This window comes from Cherax quadricarinatus, chromosome 46 (assembly GCF_038502225.1).
Source record: "Cherax quadricarinatus isolate ZL_2023a chromosome 46, ASM3850222v1, whole genome shotgun sequence".
NCBI lineage: Eukaryota > Metazoa > Arthropoda > Malacostraca > Decapoda > Parastacidae > Cherax > Cherax quadricarinatus.
This window is the reverse complement of record NC_091337.1, coordinates 29,334,799-29,349,163: the sequence shown is the minus strand read 5'-3', so window position 1 is coordinate 29,349,163 and position 14,365 is coordinate 29,334,799. Positions and strand designations below refer to the sequence as shown.

The 14,365-nt window shown below is 42.2% G+C and overlaps 1 protein-coding gene across 1 annotated transcript in view; it reads left to right on the top strand.

Annotated features, from left to right (window-relative positions):
* The window catches only part of LOC128696630 (chondroitin sulfate proteoglycan 4), an 873,169-nt gene that overhangs the window by 579,413 nt on the left and 279,391 nt on the right, over positions 1–14,365 (top strand). The window contains exon 5 of the mRNA XM_053787941.2: positions 3,474–3,724. Within this exon, the coding sequence (XP_053643916.2) occupies positions 3,474–3,724 (251 nt within the window). The remainder of the gene's footprint in view (positions 1–3,473; positions 3,725–14,365) is intronic.

Below are 14,365 nucleotides of genomic sequence, written 5' to 3'. Positions count from 1 at the left end.
GAGTGAGGCGTCGACAAAACTCGGCAACTGGGCAGGACTTCTGGCAAACGACTCAGGAGGACACTTCTCGACTGGTACTGTCACTGGGCTGTCACTGCCAGCGAGCGTTGAGCGAGTTGTGGAGTGAGTCATGGCAGAGACGACTGGGCGAAGCACCTGGGAGTCGTAACATCACCACACTGCAGTGAGAGAGCTAGCAGTCAAAGTGACATCATCTTTGTGCAGGCTGCTCACTGAAGCTTGTGACATGAGGCTGACACAGCGCCTTCCGACAGGGCTAACTGTGGCTTGACGAGTGTCATTCTCTCGGCAGTTGGAGCTATAGCAGAGGTTAGTCTAAGCATCCCCAGACTTGTTTCTCTACATATAACTGCACTCTGAAGGTCTGGAGGTGAAGTGAAACAAATGTCGAATCGTAGCAGGTACGATTCTGCAGAACATCACGAGCGATGAGCATAAGAGCTTTCTGTACAAGAGGGCTCAGTCGCTCGGGGCTGAGTAATCAGCTGTCAAACGCGCTGGTCACATGGATGGCTTAGCACAGTGGTGCTAGTCAGGTCTGGCTCAGACCTCACTGGACACACGGAAATTTTAAACACACCCGCGGTACATATGGTACACTAACATGTGAGAACACTGACTGAGAGGAATTAATTAACACACGACATATATCTTCTCTCAATCTTCTCGACAATACTGAAATAATTACTGAACACTCGATGGTGACATCATGTGATGTCAGGCGTGATGACGTCAGAAGCACTGTGATGTCAGCACACATCTTGAGGTGACATCAGGCAAACATCCTGATGTCATGAAATCGGGCAGCAGCATTGGGTGACGTCATAGGGGTGATGTGGGCGGCAGACCACAGCATGTGGCCTGGGACATCTGGCTATTTAACTCGCATAGTTTGTAGATCCACGTGACATCGCCCACACCCACGTGGCGTCGTGATCCACGTGGTGTCGTGATCTACGTGGCATGCTGATACACTTAACTTCGAGTGGCCTCGGGCACTCGGATACACAGCTCTGGCAATGAATCACACGAAAAACAGCAGAAAAACACAGCAGAGGAAGTGAGTAGTGGTGAGTGGTGTATGGTAGGCTGGTGAGGTGTGAGAGTACAGCAGGGCGAGGCAAGGAGCGGCCACTTCCTCCCCTTCTCTCCCACCCACAAACACGTAGAGAAGCTCACACTGCACGCAGAAGTCACCACAAAACTCACCTCTGGCTTGCTGAAACAGCTGTGCTGAGCTGAACAACAACAGCAACATACAAGTGATGCTGAACACGTGACTTGAGAAATAGAGTGGGACGCTGTAGCGTGGGGTCACTGGGACGCCACTTACAATTCTCGAAGAAATTCGGCAAATTTCGGCTGGATCCTGCTTGTACCTGTGTCTGGATGCTCAAACGTGCAGACACGACATCACGATAACTCGTTGAGATACGGATGCTTCTTGCATGGGATGATGAAGTGAAGATGACTTCATTCCTTCCTTCCTCTCTCTGGGCAAACACAACTGCTGCGACCACCGCTTTCCACCATTTATAAAAGGATTATTTGGTGTTCTGGTAGCGGGGAGTAAATGATAAACTTCTTCGGAGGCTTCTTACTTTATTGTTAAGTCATGGTGGGTACACAGGCTTGTGTGTTGTGCCCATGGCCCGGGCAGGCCATCCCATGAGAAGAACTAGGAGTAGGCCTTGTGTCTTCCTGCTAGGCCGCTGTGTGAGTGAGAGCAGGCTGCCGTCCCACCGAGAGGCCTGGCTACAGAGGGCAGCATCTTAGTGTGCGAAATATGAACTAAGCTGGCAGACAGCATGGGCTCTCTATGCAGACAGTACAGGCTGTCTACATACGGGTGTTTGTGGGAAACAATCAGGCTGCAGCATTAGGGTTAAAAAGATCAGTTATTACCGGGATACCTCAGGGATATGTTTAAAAGACAATATTCAAAATAAAGTTGCTAGTAATGGCAAATCAACTGATCAACAAACAAAGAGGGATAGTAGAGGGCAACGAGTGACTAGCTCACTTAAGGTTTACTATACAAATAGTAGGAGTCTAAGAAATAAGATAGATGAGCTAAGATTACTTGCAAGTGTAGGTAATATAGATATTATTGGTATAACAGAGACCTGGTTCAACTTGTAAGATAGAGAAATGCTTTCTGAATGCAACATACAGGGTTATAAACTATTCCACACTGATAGGGTCAACAGGAAGGGTGGTGGAATGGCGGTGTATGTCAGAGATAATTTAAATTGTCTTAGACATGATATAAGATTAGAAACATCGAACACAGAATCTGTTTGGCTACAGTTTCTCGAAGGACATGACAAATTAATTTTGGGTGTGATTTATAGGCCCCCCAAACCTTGATAAGGAGGGCAGTAAGCTGTTATGGGACGAAATTCATAAGGCATCTAGATATGAAAATGTTGTGATAATGGGAGATTTTAACTTTAGACAAATTGATTGGAACAATATGACAGGAAATCTTGAGTCTAGCGACTTTCTTGATATGGTTCAGGATTGCTTTTTAGAACAGGTCATGACAGAACCAACTAGAGGAAACAATCTGCTTGACTTGGTTCTTGCCAACAAAGATTCACTAATTAATAATCTTGAAGTTAATGATGAGCTTGGGGAAAGTGATCACAAATCACTTAGCTTTAATATATCATGGAATTACCCAGATAACTGCAATCAAATCTCTGTCTCAGATTTTCGCTTGGCCTACTTCATGGGACTGAAAAATTACCTGGGTGGGCTAAATTGGGATGTCCTGACTATGCGTCAGGTAGGTGATTTTGGTTGCCAATATGACGTTTTTCAGAGCATAGTTCTAGCTGCCCAGACAACTTTTGTTCCGAGAAGGGAAATTAGATCTAACAAAAATGATCCCAAATGGATGAACAATAGATTAAAACATCTCATTGGTCAGAAGTGAGGCATATATAGGCGTATCAAAAGAGGGGATGGGCAGTTAAGAAATAAATATATTCAATTAAAGAGAGAAAGAAAGGAATAAGAAAAGCAAAAAGGGATTATGAGGCTAAGGTCGCAAGGGATTCAATTAACTCTAAAGGATTCTTTCAGGTATACAGTAGTAAGATTAGGGACAAGATTAGGGACATTGAGGTAATCCGTGGGGGTGGGTCATTGGGCTAATCCGGGGGGGACATGGACCTACTCCGCATGGGTCAGTAGGCCTGTTGCAGAGCTCCTTCTTTCTTATGTTCTTATGTTCATACACATACACACACAGATACACAGTCACACACACTAAGACACACACACACACACACACACACACACACACACACACACACACACACACACACACACACACATCAGGCCTAGTGTCTAATCGACATGTGCTTAGAACAAAATGGTAACTAACACACACACACACACACACATCTCACCAGCCATCACTGCTTTGCTCCTTTCTCACGCAGGTGACTTATAATGGCCTAGAGATCCTTCGTGAAGCGCAGGAAGACACCAAGACCTCCGAGGTGTATGGAGTCGAATGGGAGTGTTCAAGTGAGTTCGATGCCGCCCCTGATGTAGCTATCAGTTTCATCAAGCCCGGAGCCTATGTGGCTTTCCAGGAGGCCTATCCCAGGACGGGCGGATCTATCAAGATGGAGATTAAGACGCAATCAGAACACGCAGTACTACTCTACAATACTGGTCCACCATCTAGGTAACTCGCATGGAATTGAATTTTGATGAATAAGACACGCAACACTTTATCTTTACTGTGGTGACATTTCTCAGCCATTGGCTTCATCCGTCCAGTACATTGAAGAATAGTGTAAGATGAGCAGTAGTTTGAGGTAATCAGTCCCTCGGTCTTGAGTCAACTCCAGGCTGAGTCAGTGATTTTTTCAAACTCCTTTTCATCATCTACCAGATTTCTCTGTATTGGACTGATGAACCTAAAGGCTGGTGATATGTATACACTTTAAAGATACCCAATTGTTGCACTTGTGTCTTCTTAACTTGTCGGTGTTCTAAACCTTTTATATAATAACTGGCATATAGTCTTTCTCTACAACACTGGTCCATCATCAAGGTAACTTGTGACTTGTAGTCCTTCTCTACAACACTGGTCCATCATCAAGGTAACTTGTGACATGTAGTCCTTCTCTACAACACTGGTCCATCAACGAAGTAACATATGACATGTCTACCATGGGAAGAAATCGAATAAAATACTGACACGATGGACAAAGACAAACGCAGTTTAATGTAATTCTTTAATAGCAATGCATCGTCCACACAGTGGGCTTTATCGACACACAAACAGATTCAGATAGGAAAAGAGGATGTGTGTATGTAGGGAATGTAGTCATGTGGGGTGTCAGTTGAGGTATGTTGAAGCTAATACGTGGGGTAATAGATTGGTTGAAAGAGGTTGGATTCGAGAAGAACAAGCCTACTGGAGCGTTTCTATTTACTGTGACCTATTACTATGTGAAATAACGATCAAGAAGCTTCCCACCAAGAAGTTTAGCGTTCTTACGGAAGCCGTTGTTTTTCTTAAAGTTATTTCATATGCTGATTAGTGATGATTCCAGAATCCTACTTTTGAGTGTATCTTCCTTTGACCATGAGTCATGCGTCATTGTAGGTGATTAACTGGTTGTTGGAATTTCTTTGTGGAAAACAGGCATTCTTCAGGTTGTCCATTCTGCTGGGTTACTGGTGTTCATAAATGCTGTGAAGGTATCTTGTTTCTCCCGCGTATATTGATTTGCAGTCGTTGCAAGTGATTGTATATACCCCTGCCATGGTTTAGACTTGTTGATGGCGTCTCTTACTGGTGGTATCGTGGTTGTAGTGGAGACCATGGTGGACACTAGGAATTTGGTTTTGGAGAGAATATTGGAGATATGTTTAACAACAGAGTCGTTTGGGAGAACTATGTATCTTCTTTCTGTGACGTCTCGTCTATGAGTTAATGATGTGTGCGTATCGACTGCTGTCTCTGATGAAATGATGAAGATAGTGATGTTAAAAAAGATTTACTCTAGGAATGAGCATTCTTCCCAAAATTCAGGAACAGAAAGCATATAGGACGAAGCCTACGACGATGCTACATTTAGTCTTAGTATCATAGTGCAGGAGATATGAAGTTCATGTTCACTGGAAGGTTTGTAGCAGACTTTGAAATTTAGTTCATGATTTATGTGAACTATTTAGAAGGTTCATCCTGGTTTGGTTTGTGTTGAGGTATAGGGGATGTTGATTCGTCTAGGAGTTGCAGTGATCATGACATCAGCGTAATGAAACCAGGTGACTGAGGAGAGAATCATAGTTTCGAAATGTTCCATGTATAGATTCACCTGAACAGCATTTAATGGTGAACCCAAAGTTAGACAGAAAGTCTGCCAGAAGTATTTTCAAAGCTACACACAGTTTGATAAGATCTACAAAGTCGCTGGCTGGAACAGGGAGGTCGAGATTGTAGGCAATTTTCCGTCGCAGAATATCGATTGCTTGTTGTGTTGGTACTTTATTAAACACAGTTGTAATATCTATTCCTGGAGAGTGTGTGTCTCGATTCTTATGTTGATGTTTGGATATGACTGAGGTTACCAAATTGTTTTAAATGTGCGTGACTAATGGTGCCCAAGAGTTTTGCTAGATATCTGACTAGAATCCCTGATAGTTTGTGAGGGCACTTCCAATTCCAGATAAGAAGGGTCTCAGTAGAATTCCTGGTTTGTGTGTTAAGCAAACCATACATTCTAGTGGTCTGTAATTGCTGAGTATGGGTTGCAGAAGTTTCTCACCTTGTTTCAAGCTGCTCATCCTTACTGCAGCCCTTTCCACATGTCTTCAGTCCTAGTACCTCGTTGCTTCATCACCGTCCTTTGAACTCTAGCAGAAGACACTGACATTAGAATCACCACTGCCGACAAAGGTGGTGGTGTCGTCATATTTAACTCTACCAACTACCGATCTAAGATGTTTAGTTTACTCAATGACCCAGACACCTACACAAGCATCTCACAGCTATACAAGTGGACATTAACATAATCTTTCCCACGCCAAACTCTACACATTCTGAAGAGCTTGGATCATGGGAAGAAACTACTACATACAATTTAGTTCTACCCAAAGACACACAGACCAAGCTTGCCATCGAAACTCATTTCATCTTGAATAGGCAGCATCCATTACAAACTACCAGAGATTCTAGCTAAATATCTAGCAAAACTCTTGGCCCTCATCATTCATGCAGATTTATAATATTCTGGCTATCTCTCCAACTGGATTTGAAACATCATCATGTTAGATCTATATATACTAAGATAAGATAGATAAGATTTTCTTTGGATTTTTAACCCCGGAGAGTTAGCCGCCCAGGATAACCCAAGTCAGTGCGTCATCGAGGACTGTCTAACTTATTTCCATTGAGGTCCTGAATCTTGTCCCCCAGGATGCGGCCCACACCAGTAGACTAACATCCAGGTACCTATTTGCTGCTAGGTGAACAGGAAAACAGGTGTAAGGAAACGCGTCGAAACGTTTCCACCCGCTGGGAATCGAACCCGGGCCCTCCGTGTGTGAAGCAGAAGCTTTAGCCACCAGGCCACCACCATACTAAAGTAACAGCAACACAAGCCATTGAATTTTTGGGATGTGTGATGCTTTTATCTATTTCTCTTTTGAAAATACTTTATTTAGTCAGACTTATTCTACCTATGGGATCAACATTACGGTATGTGCTATTCTGGCGAACCTAATTATGGAACGTCTTCTATTATTCAATTCTCCATCGCGTGGCTTCGTTACGTTGACGACATTCCAAAAGAAACCCTACAACTTCGAACCATCTTTCCAGTTCACGCTTGAAGAGGAAGTCAATGGCACTTATCTTTTCTGGATGCTTTCTGCAAATTTGCAAACCTACCAATCACTACGATTTTCTCTTATTTCTACCCTTACCACGACGCCATAACTAAGCGCGGCGTCATCATAGACTTCTTCCAACATGCTCTCTGTCTGCAGCAGCAAATTTCTTGGAGAAGAATGGTTTTTCCTTGAAAAGATTTTTAACTTCACTATCCACATCACTTCATCAGAGATTGCACGAGCTGTGCACACATCTTTATCTCGCCTAGATGAGACACCACTGACAGATGATACATAGTTCTCATCAACTCTACTGCTAATATCTCAAATATTCTCTCCAACACCAGATACCAAGCGTCCATCACTACCTCCACTACAGATAAGGATATCATTAGTAAAGGACACCATCAGCAAGTCGTCACCAAGGCTGGGATATATACAATCCCTTCCAGTAACTGTAACCAATTATTCATAGGAGAAACATTAAAGATTTTCATACACACATTTCTAAACATTATGCCAGGAAAATGGACCAACTGAACAAGTGGTGTTTCACAAAGAGATTCCCACAACTACTTGATCAATTACATTGGTACATGACTCATTGCCGGAGTAGACAAATCGAAATACAGGTGTGTGGAATCATCACTAATCAACGTATGAAACAACTTCAACCAGAACAACGGCTTCTACAACAAAGCTGAGCCACTTGACAAGAAACTTCTTCATTGTTATCTCACATAGCAACAGGTCACAGTAGAGAAGAACACTGGCCCATGGAACACATGTACTTCTCGAATCTGACCTCTTTCAAGCCACATATTTGTCCAACCCAAGAAGTAAGCTTCTGCATATCTTACCTGACTCTTCACATTACTATGTTCACTACATATACACACATCCTCCCTTCCCAGCCAGTTATGTTTATGACTTGATAAAGCCTACTGTTTGGGGAAATGTTGCCAATTTAGGACTGAATTATATTGCATGTATTTTTATCCAATGGTTGACCAATGTAGCAGACTCAGAACATAAACCTTTCTACAAGATAGGCCCAGCATGCAGGTAGACATGTCATTCCATCAAGGAGTATTGTAGTGAGTTTTCATGTCAACTTTAAACATTTTATTGATAGTCGTCGGTGAGGAGTTTAAAAATGTTTGGTGTATTTTATTTAAGGTAGCAAAAGTTTTAATTAGTTTACAAGGAATTATTTTGTATATACAGAATGTTTGGTGTCATTTAAGACAGCAAAAGTTTATAATGGTGACTGAAGGTTCAGTGACTGCACTGTGAATAAACAGTGTATGTTCTGTAAAGGTACATGCCCCGTGGCTTGGTTGGCAGCGCACTCACCTCACATACTAAGCGTCTCTGGTTTGATTCCCAGCATTGGTAAAATGTTGGGTATGTTTCCTCATACCAGTTGCCCCTGTTCTCCTAGCAGCAAGTAGGTACCTGGGTGCTAGTCAGCTGTTGCGTGTGTGTGTGTGCATCCCATGGGGTGGCTGTATTCCTCAGTTCTATGCTCTGAAATGAGCTGTGACAGGACAAACGCTCTCAACCTGTAAAACTGATGTGTGAATATTAAAATGGTATAAAATACCGACAGGTTGTTAAGTAAGACACATATACAACAGTTAGGTATCTTTATTTCGAAACGTTTAGCCTACACAGTAGGCTTCTTCAGTCAAGTACAGAAAAGTTGATAGAAGCAGAAGATACCTGAAGACGATGTAATCAGTCCATCACCCTTGAAGTTTTGAGGTGGTCAGTCCCTCTGTCTGCGACATAAGCAAGTTTGCCGATGACACCAAAATAGGCGGTCGAATTCTTTCTGACGAGGACATTAGAGCGCTCCAGGGAGATTTGAGTAGACTGATGCAGTGGTCGGAGAAGAGGCAGATGCAGTTTAATTTACAAAATAACCATGCCACATATAAACTAAATAATGTAAATCTTGTGCAAGAATGGTATATAATACCGACAAGATGAAATTAAGAGACAGGTGCAGCATCTGGGTATCTTTATTGTAGACGTTTCGCCATCCAGTGGCTTTATCAATACAAATTCTAGGACATAACTTGAAGACAGTAGAACTATGTACAGAAGATGAGGTAATCAGTCCCTCAACCTTGGAGTAGGTGCAAAAAGCACCGTAGTCGTGGAGATTCTGAAGCAGATGCAAGGAGCCTGGCGATTATATAGTAACGTCAGGTGTAGCAGACGAGGGCATAGTCACTGGTAGGCGGGATTCCCCAGTGGAAGTAGGTCCTTGGGAAGGACTGGATGGCGAAACGTCTACAATAAAGATACCCAGATGTTGCACCTGTGTCTTAAATTCAATGTAGATCTTAATATTACTCATTGCGAGAAAGATTTAGGAGTTCTGGTTAGCAGTAATCTGAAACCAAGACAACAGTGCCTTAGTGTTCGCAATAAAGCTAACAGAATCCTTGGCTTCATATCAAGAAGCATAAATATTAGAAGCCCTCAGGTTGTTCTTCAACTCTATATATGTGATGAATGGTTTTAAAAACCGACAAGTTGAAGATTGAGACACTTATGCACCATATGGGAATGAACATCAAAATGGTATACAATACCGACAGGTTGGTAGGTAAGACACATATGCAACAGTTCGGCAACTTTATTTCGAAATAAAGTTGCCTAACTGTTGCATATGTGTCTTACCTACCAACCATATGGGAATCTTTATTTAGGAAACGTTTCGCCATGCAGTGGCTTCATCAGTCCAATACAAAGCAGAAGGTGTAAGGAGAGGAGGAGTTTGAGGCAATCAGTCCCTCAGCCTGGAGTCGATGTGTTCAGTCATAAGAACATAAGAACATAAGAAAGGAGGAACACTGCAGCAGGCCTGTTGGCCCATACTAGGCAGGTCCTTTACAATTCATCCCACTAACAAACATTTGACCAACCCAATTTTCAATGCCACCCAAGAAACAAGCTCCGATGTGCACGCCCCACTCAAATCCAACCCCTCCCACTCATGTACTTATCCAACCTAAATTTGAAACTACTCAAAGTCCTAGCCTCAATAACCCAACTAGGTAGACTGTTCCACTCATCAACTACCCATTTTAATGTTCACCAACTACCCTATTTCCAAACCAATACTTTCCTATGTCCTTTCTAAATCTAAACTTATCTAATTTAAATCCATTACTGCGGGTTCTCTCTTGGAGAGATATCCTCAAGACCTTGCTAATATCCCCTATCTTCCACTTATACACTTTGATCAGGTCTCCCCTCATTCTTCGTCTAACAAGTGAATGTAACTTAAGAGTCTTCAATCTTTCTTCATAAGGAAGATTTCTAATGCTATGTATTAATTTAGTCATCCTACGCTGAATGTTTTCTAACGAATTTATGTCCATTCTGTAATATGGAGACCAGAATTGAGCTGCATAATCTAGGTGAGGCCTTACTAATGATGTATAAAGCTGCAGTATGACCTCTGGACTTCTGTTGCTTACACTTCTTGATATAAATCCCAGTAATCTATTTGCCTTATTACGTACGCTAAGGCATTGCTGTCTTGGTTTAAGGTTGCTGCTTACCATAAACCCCAAGTCCTTTTCGCAATCTGTATGGCTAAGTTCTACATTATTTAACTTATAAGTGCTAGGGTTATGGACACTCCCGAGCTTCAGAACCTTGCATTTATCTACATTAAACTGCATCTGCCACTTTTCTGACCAAGAGTAGAGTTTGTCTAAATCCTCCTGAAGTTCCCTAACATCTACGTTTGAATCAACTATCCTACCTATCTTCGTGTCATCGGCGAATTTGCTCATATCACTAGTAATTCCTTCATCAAGATCATTGATATATATTATAAACAACAACGGGCCCAAGACTGATCCCTGTGGAACCCTACTTGTTACTGATCCCCACTCGGATTTAACCCCATTTATGGACACTCTCTGCTTCCTGTCTGTGAGCCATGATTCGATCCACGAGAGCACTCTTCCCCCAATGCCATGAGCTGCTACTTTCTTCAACAGTCTTTGGTGCGGAACTCTATCAAATGCCTTACTAAAATCTAAGTAAATAATATCAAATTCTTTATCGTGGTCAACAGCCTCATTCTACAAGATTGATGGACTGAACACATCGACTCCAGGTTGAGGGACTGATTACCTCATTCTCCTCCTCTCCTTACGCCTTCCTCTTTGTATTGGACTGATGAAGCCACTGTGTGGCGAAACGTTTCCTGAATAAAGATTCCCATATGCTGCATAAGTGTCTCAATCTTCAACTTGTCGGTTTTTCAAACCATTCATCACAGCCTCAAAAGCTTTACTGAAGAAAGTTAATAAATTAGTTAGACAAGACCGGCCTCTTGTGAATCCATGCTGAGTATCATTAATCAAGCTATGCTTATCGAGATGGCTTCTTATAATTTGAGCTATAATTGACTCTAGTAATTTGCCTACAATTGAGGCCAGGCTTATTGGGCGGTAATTTGACGGTGACGACTTGTCCCCTGTTTTAAAAATAGGAATTACATTAGCCATCTTCCACATATCAGACACTACACCTGTTTGAAGAGATAAATTAAAAATATTAGTTAATGGTTCACAGACTTCCATTTTGCATTCCTTCAGAACCCTTGAAAAAACCTCATCAGGACCCAGTGACTTATTTTGCTTCAGTTGGTCTATCTGCTTCACAACCATTTCACTAGTGACTGTGATGTTACATAATTTATCTTCTTCTGGCCCACTATAAAAATTAATTACCGGAATATTATTAGTGTCTTCCTGTGTAAAAACCGAGAGAAAATAATTATTTAAAATCGAGCACATTTCATTCTCTTTGTCAGTAAGATGCCCATAGTTATTTTAAGGGGACCTATCTTATCTCTGACTTTTGTTCTATATACCTGGAAAAAACTTTTTGGTTAGTTTTAGAATCCCTAGCAACTTTAATTTCATAGTCCCTTTTAGCTTTTCTTATCCCCTTTTTAATGTCCCTCTTAATGTCAATATACTGATTCATAAGATGACCCTCGCCTCTTTTGATACGCCTATAAATTCCTTTCTTATGCCCTAGTAGATATTTCAGCCTATTATTCATCCATTTTGGGTCATTTCTATTTGATCTAATTTCTTTATAAGGGATAAACGTTCTTTGAGCAGCAAGTATTGTGTTCAGAAAACTGTCATATTGATAGCTCTCTTCGTTACCGCAGTCAACAGATGATAAGTGTTCTCTAAGCCCATCATAATCTGCTAAGCGAAAATCTGGGACTGTTACTGAGTTATCCCTACTATCATACTTCCATTCAATTCTAAATGTAATTGATTTGTGGTCGCTAGCACCCAGTTCCTCTGAAACTTCTAAATTATTAACAAAGGATTCATTGTTTGCAAGAACTAAGTCAAGCAGGTTATTACCCCTTGTAGGTTCTGTCACAAACTGCTTCAAAAAACAATCCTGAACTACTTGTAAGAAGTCGTATGATTCTAAATTCCCAGTCAAGAAATTCCAATCAATATGACTAAAGTTAGTCTCCTAGAATTACTACATTATCGTGCCTTGTGGCCCTAACAATTTCCTCCCATAGTAGTCTCCCCTGGTCCCTATCTAAATTTGGGGGACGGTATATCACACCTAAAGTTAATTTTTCATGCCCCTCTGAAAATTCTATCCAAACAGACTCTGTATGTGTTACTTCAGACTTAATACCCGTTTTTATGCAACAGTTCAAGCGATCTCGGACATACAATGCCACCCCACCCCCCTTCCCGATACTTCTATCTACTTGGAACAATTTAAAACCCTGAATGTGACATTCTGCAGGCATGTCCCGACTTTTTGAATTAAACCACGTCTCAGTAATGGCAAATACATGTATGTTACCTGCACTAGCAACTAGTCTCAACTCGTCCATCTTATTCCTAGCACTGCGACTATTTGTGTTATAAATACTTAAAGACCCTCCTCTCTCTTTACCCTTCCTGCTCCTTTCTGTTATTCCACTAAACCTATTACTGTCCTTGTCAATTAGTGCCACTGGCTTTCCAATATCCACCTCATTTTGCCTATTACTAGTTCTCCTAGTACTCATATTACTACCCTGAGACTTCACAGTTTTCCCGCAAAAACCCATACCACTAACTATTCCTAGTTTAAAGACCTAACAGCTCCCTCCACTGCGTTGGCCAGTGCTCCCACCCCACACCTAGATAAGTGAACCCCATCCCTGGCATACATGTCATTTCTGCCATAGAAGAGGTCCCAGTTGTCAATGAATGTTACCGCATTTTCCTTACAGTATTTGTCCAGCCAGCAATTGACACCAATTGCTCTGGACAACCATTCATTTCCAACTCCTCTCCTTGGCAAAATGCCACATATGACAGGTTTCCTCCTAATTATCTCTATTGCTGACCTATACCTGCTAATCAGGTCCTTACTCCTACGTCTGCCAACATCGTTGCCTCCAGCACTGAGACAGATAATAGGATTGCTCCCATTACCTCTCATGATGTCATCAAGATGGCTAACAATATCCTTCATCCCAGCCCCAGGAAAACACACTCTCTGCCTCCTACTCCTGTCCTTCAAGCAGAATGTCCTATCCATGTACCTAATCTGGCTATCCCCAACAACAACAATGTTTTTACCTTCCTTGGCGTCGTCCGTCGTGATGCTCCGAGTAGTCGACTCACATTCGCCAGGTAGCATTACACCACTTGTAGAATTCGTCAAGACGTTCTCGATGGTCTTCGTTTGGGTTTCTAGGGATGTCTCACTCACGTCTGCCAATGCTTCTTTGGTGCTCGTTGTGGCATTCCCAGTAGAACACTCACATTCGTCGGGTAGCACCGAGAATGGGTTGGAAGTTTCCACGGCAGTCTTCTGGTTTCTCGTTGTTTCTGCCTCTCCAACCGTTTTCTTGATCTTCAGCTTGGTTCCATTTTGCCCGGCCACTGACCAAGCTCCCCTCTTAACCTGGGGACTCACAACAGGAGGATTACTACGAATCCTCTTGTTCTCCTCTGTTAATCGCCGTATCTCCATCTTAGCAACTCTGAGCTCTTCTCTCAGCTGCTGGTAAAGTTGCTCAAGAGAGGGCATCCTGGTTCAGATTCACAGAGAGCACACAAACAGGTCTTTACAGAGCTAAGTACACGTCACCACTGTGCTAAGTACACATCACCACTGTGCTAAGTACACGTCACCACTGAGCTAAGTACACGTCACCACTGTCCATCGACTGAACACATCGACTCCAGGCTGAGGGACTGATTACCTCAAACTCCTCCTCTCCTTAACCTTCTGCTTTGTATTGGACTGATGAAGCCACTGTGTGGCGAAACGTTTCCTAAATAAAGATTCCCATATGGTGTGTAAGTGTCTTAATCTTCAACTCTATATATCCTTGGTTAGGTCTCATTTAGATTATGCTGCACAGTTTTGGTCACCATATTACAGAATGGATATAAAT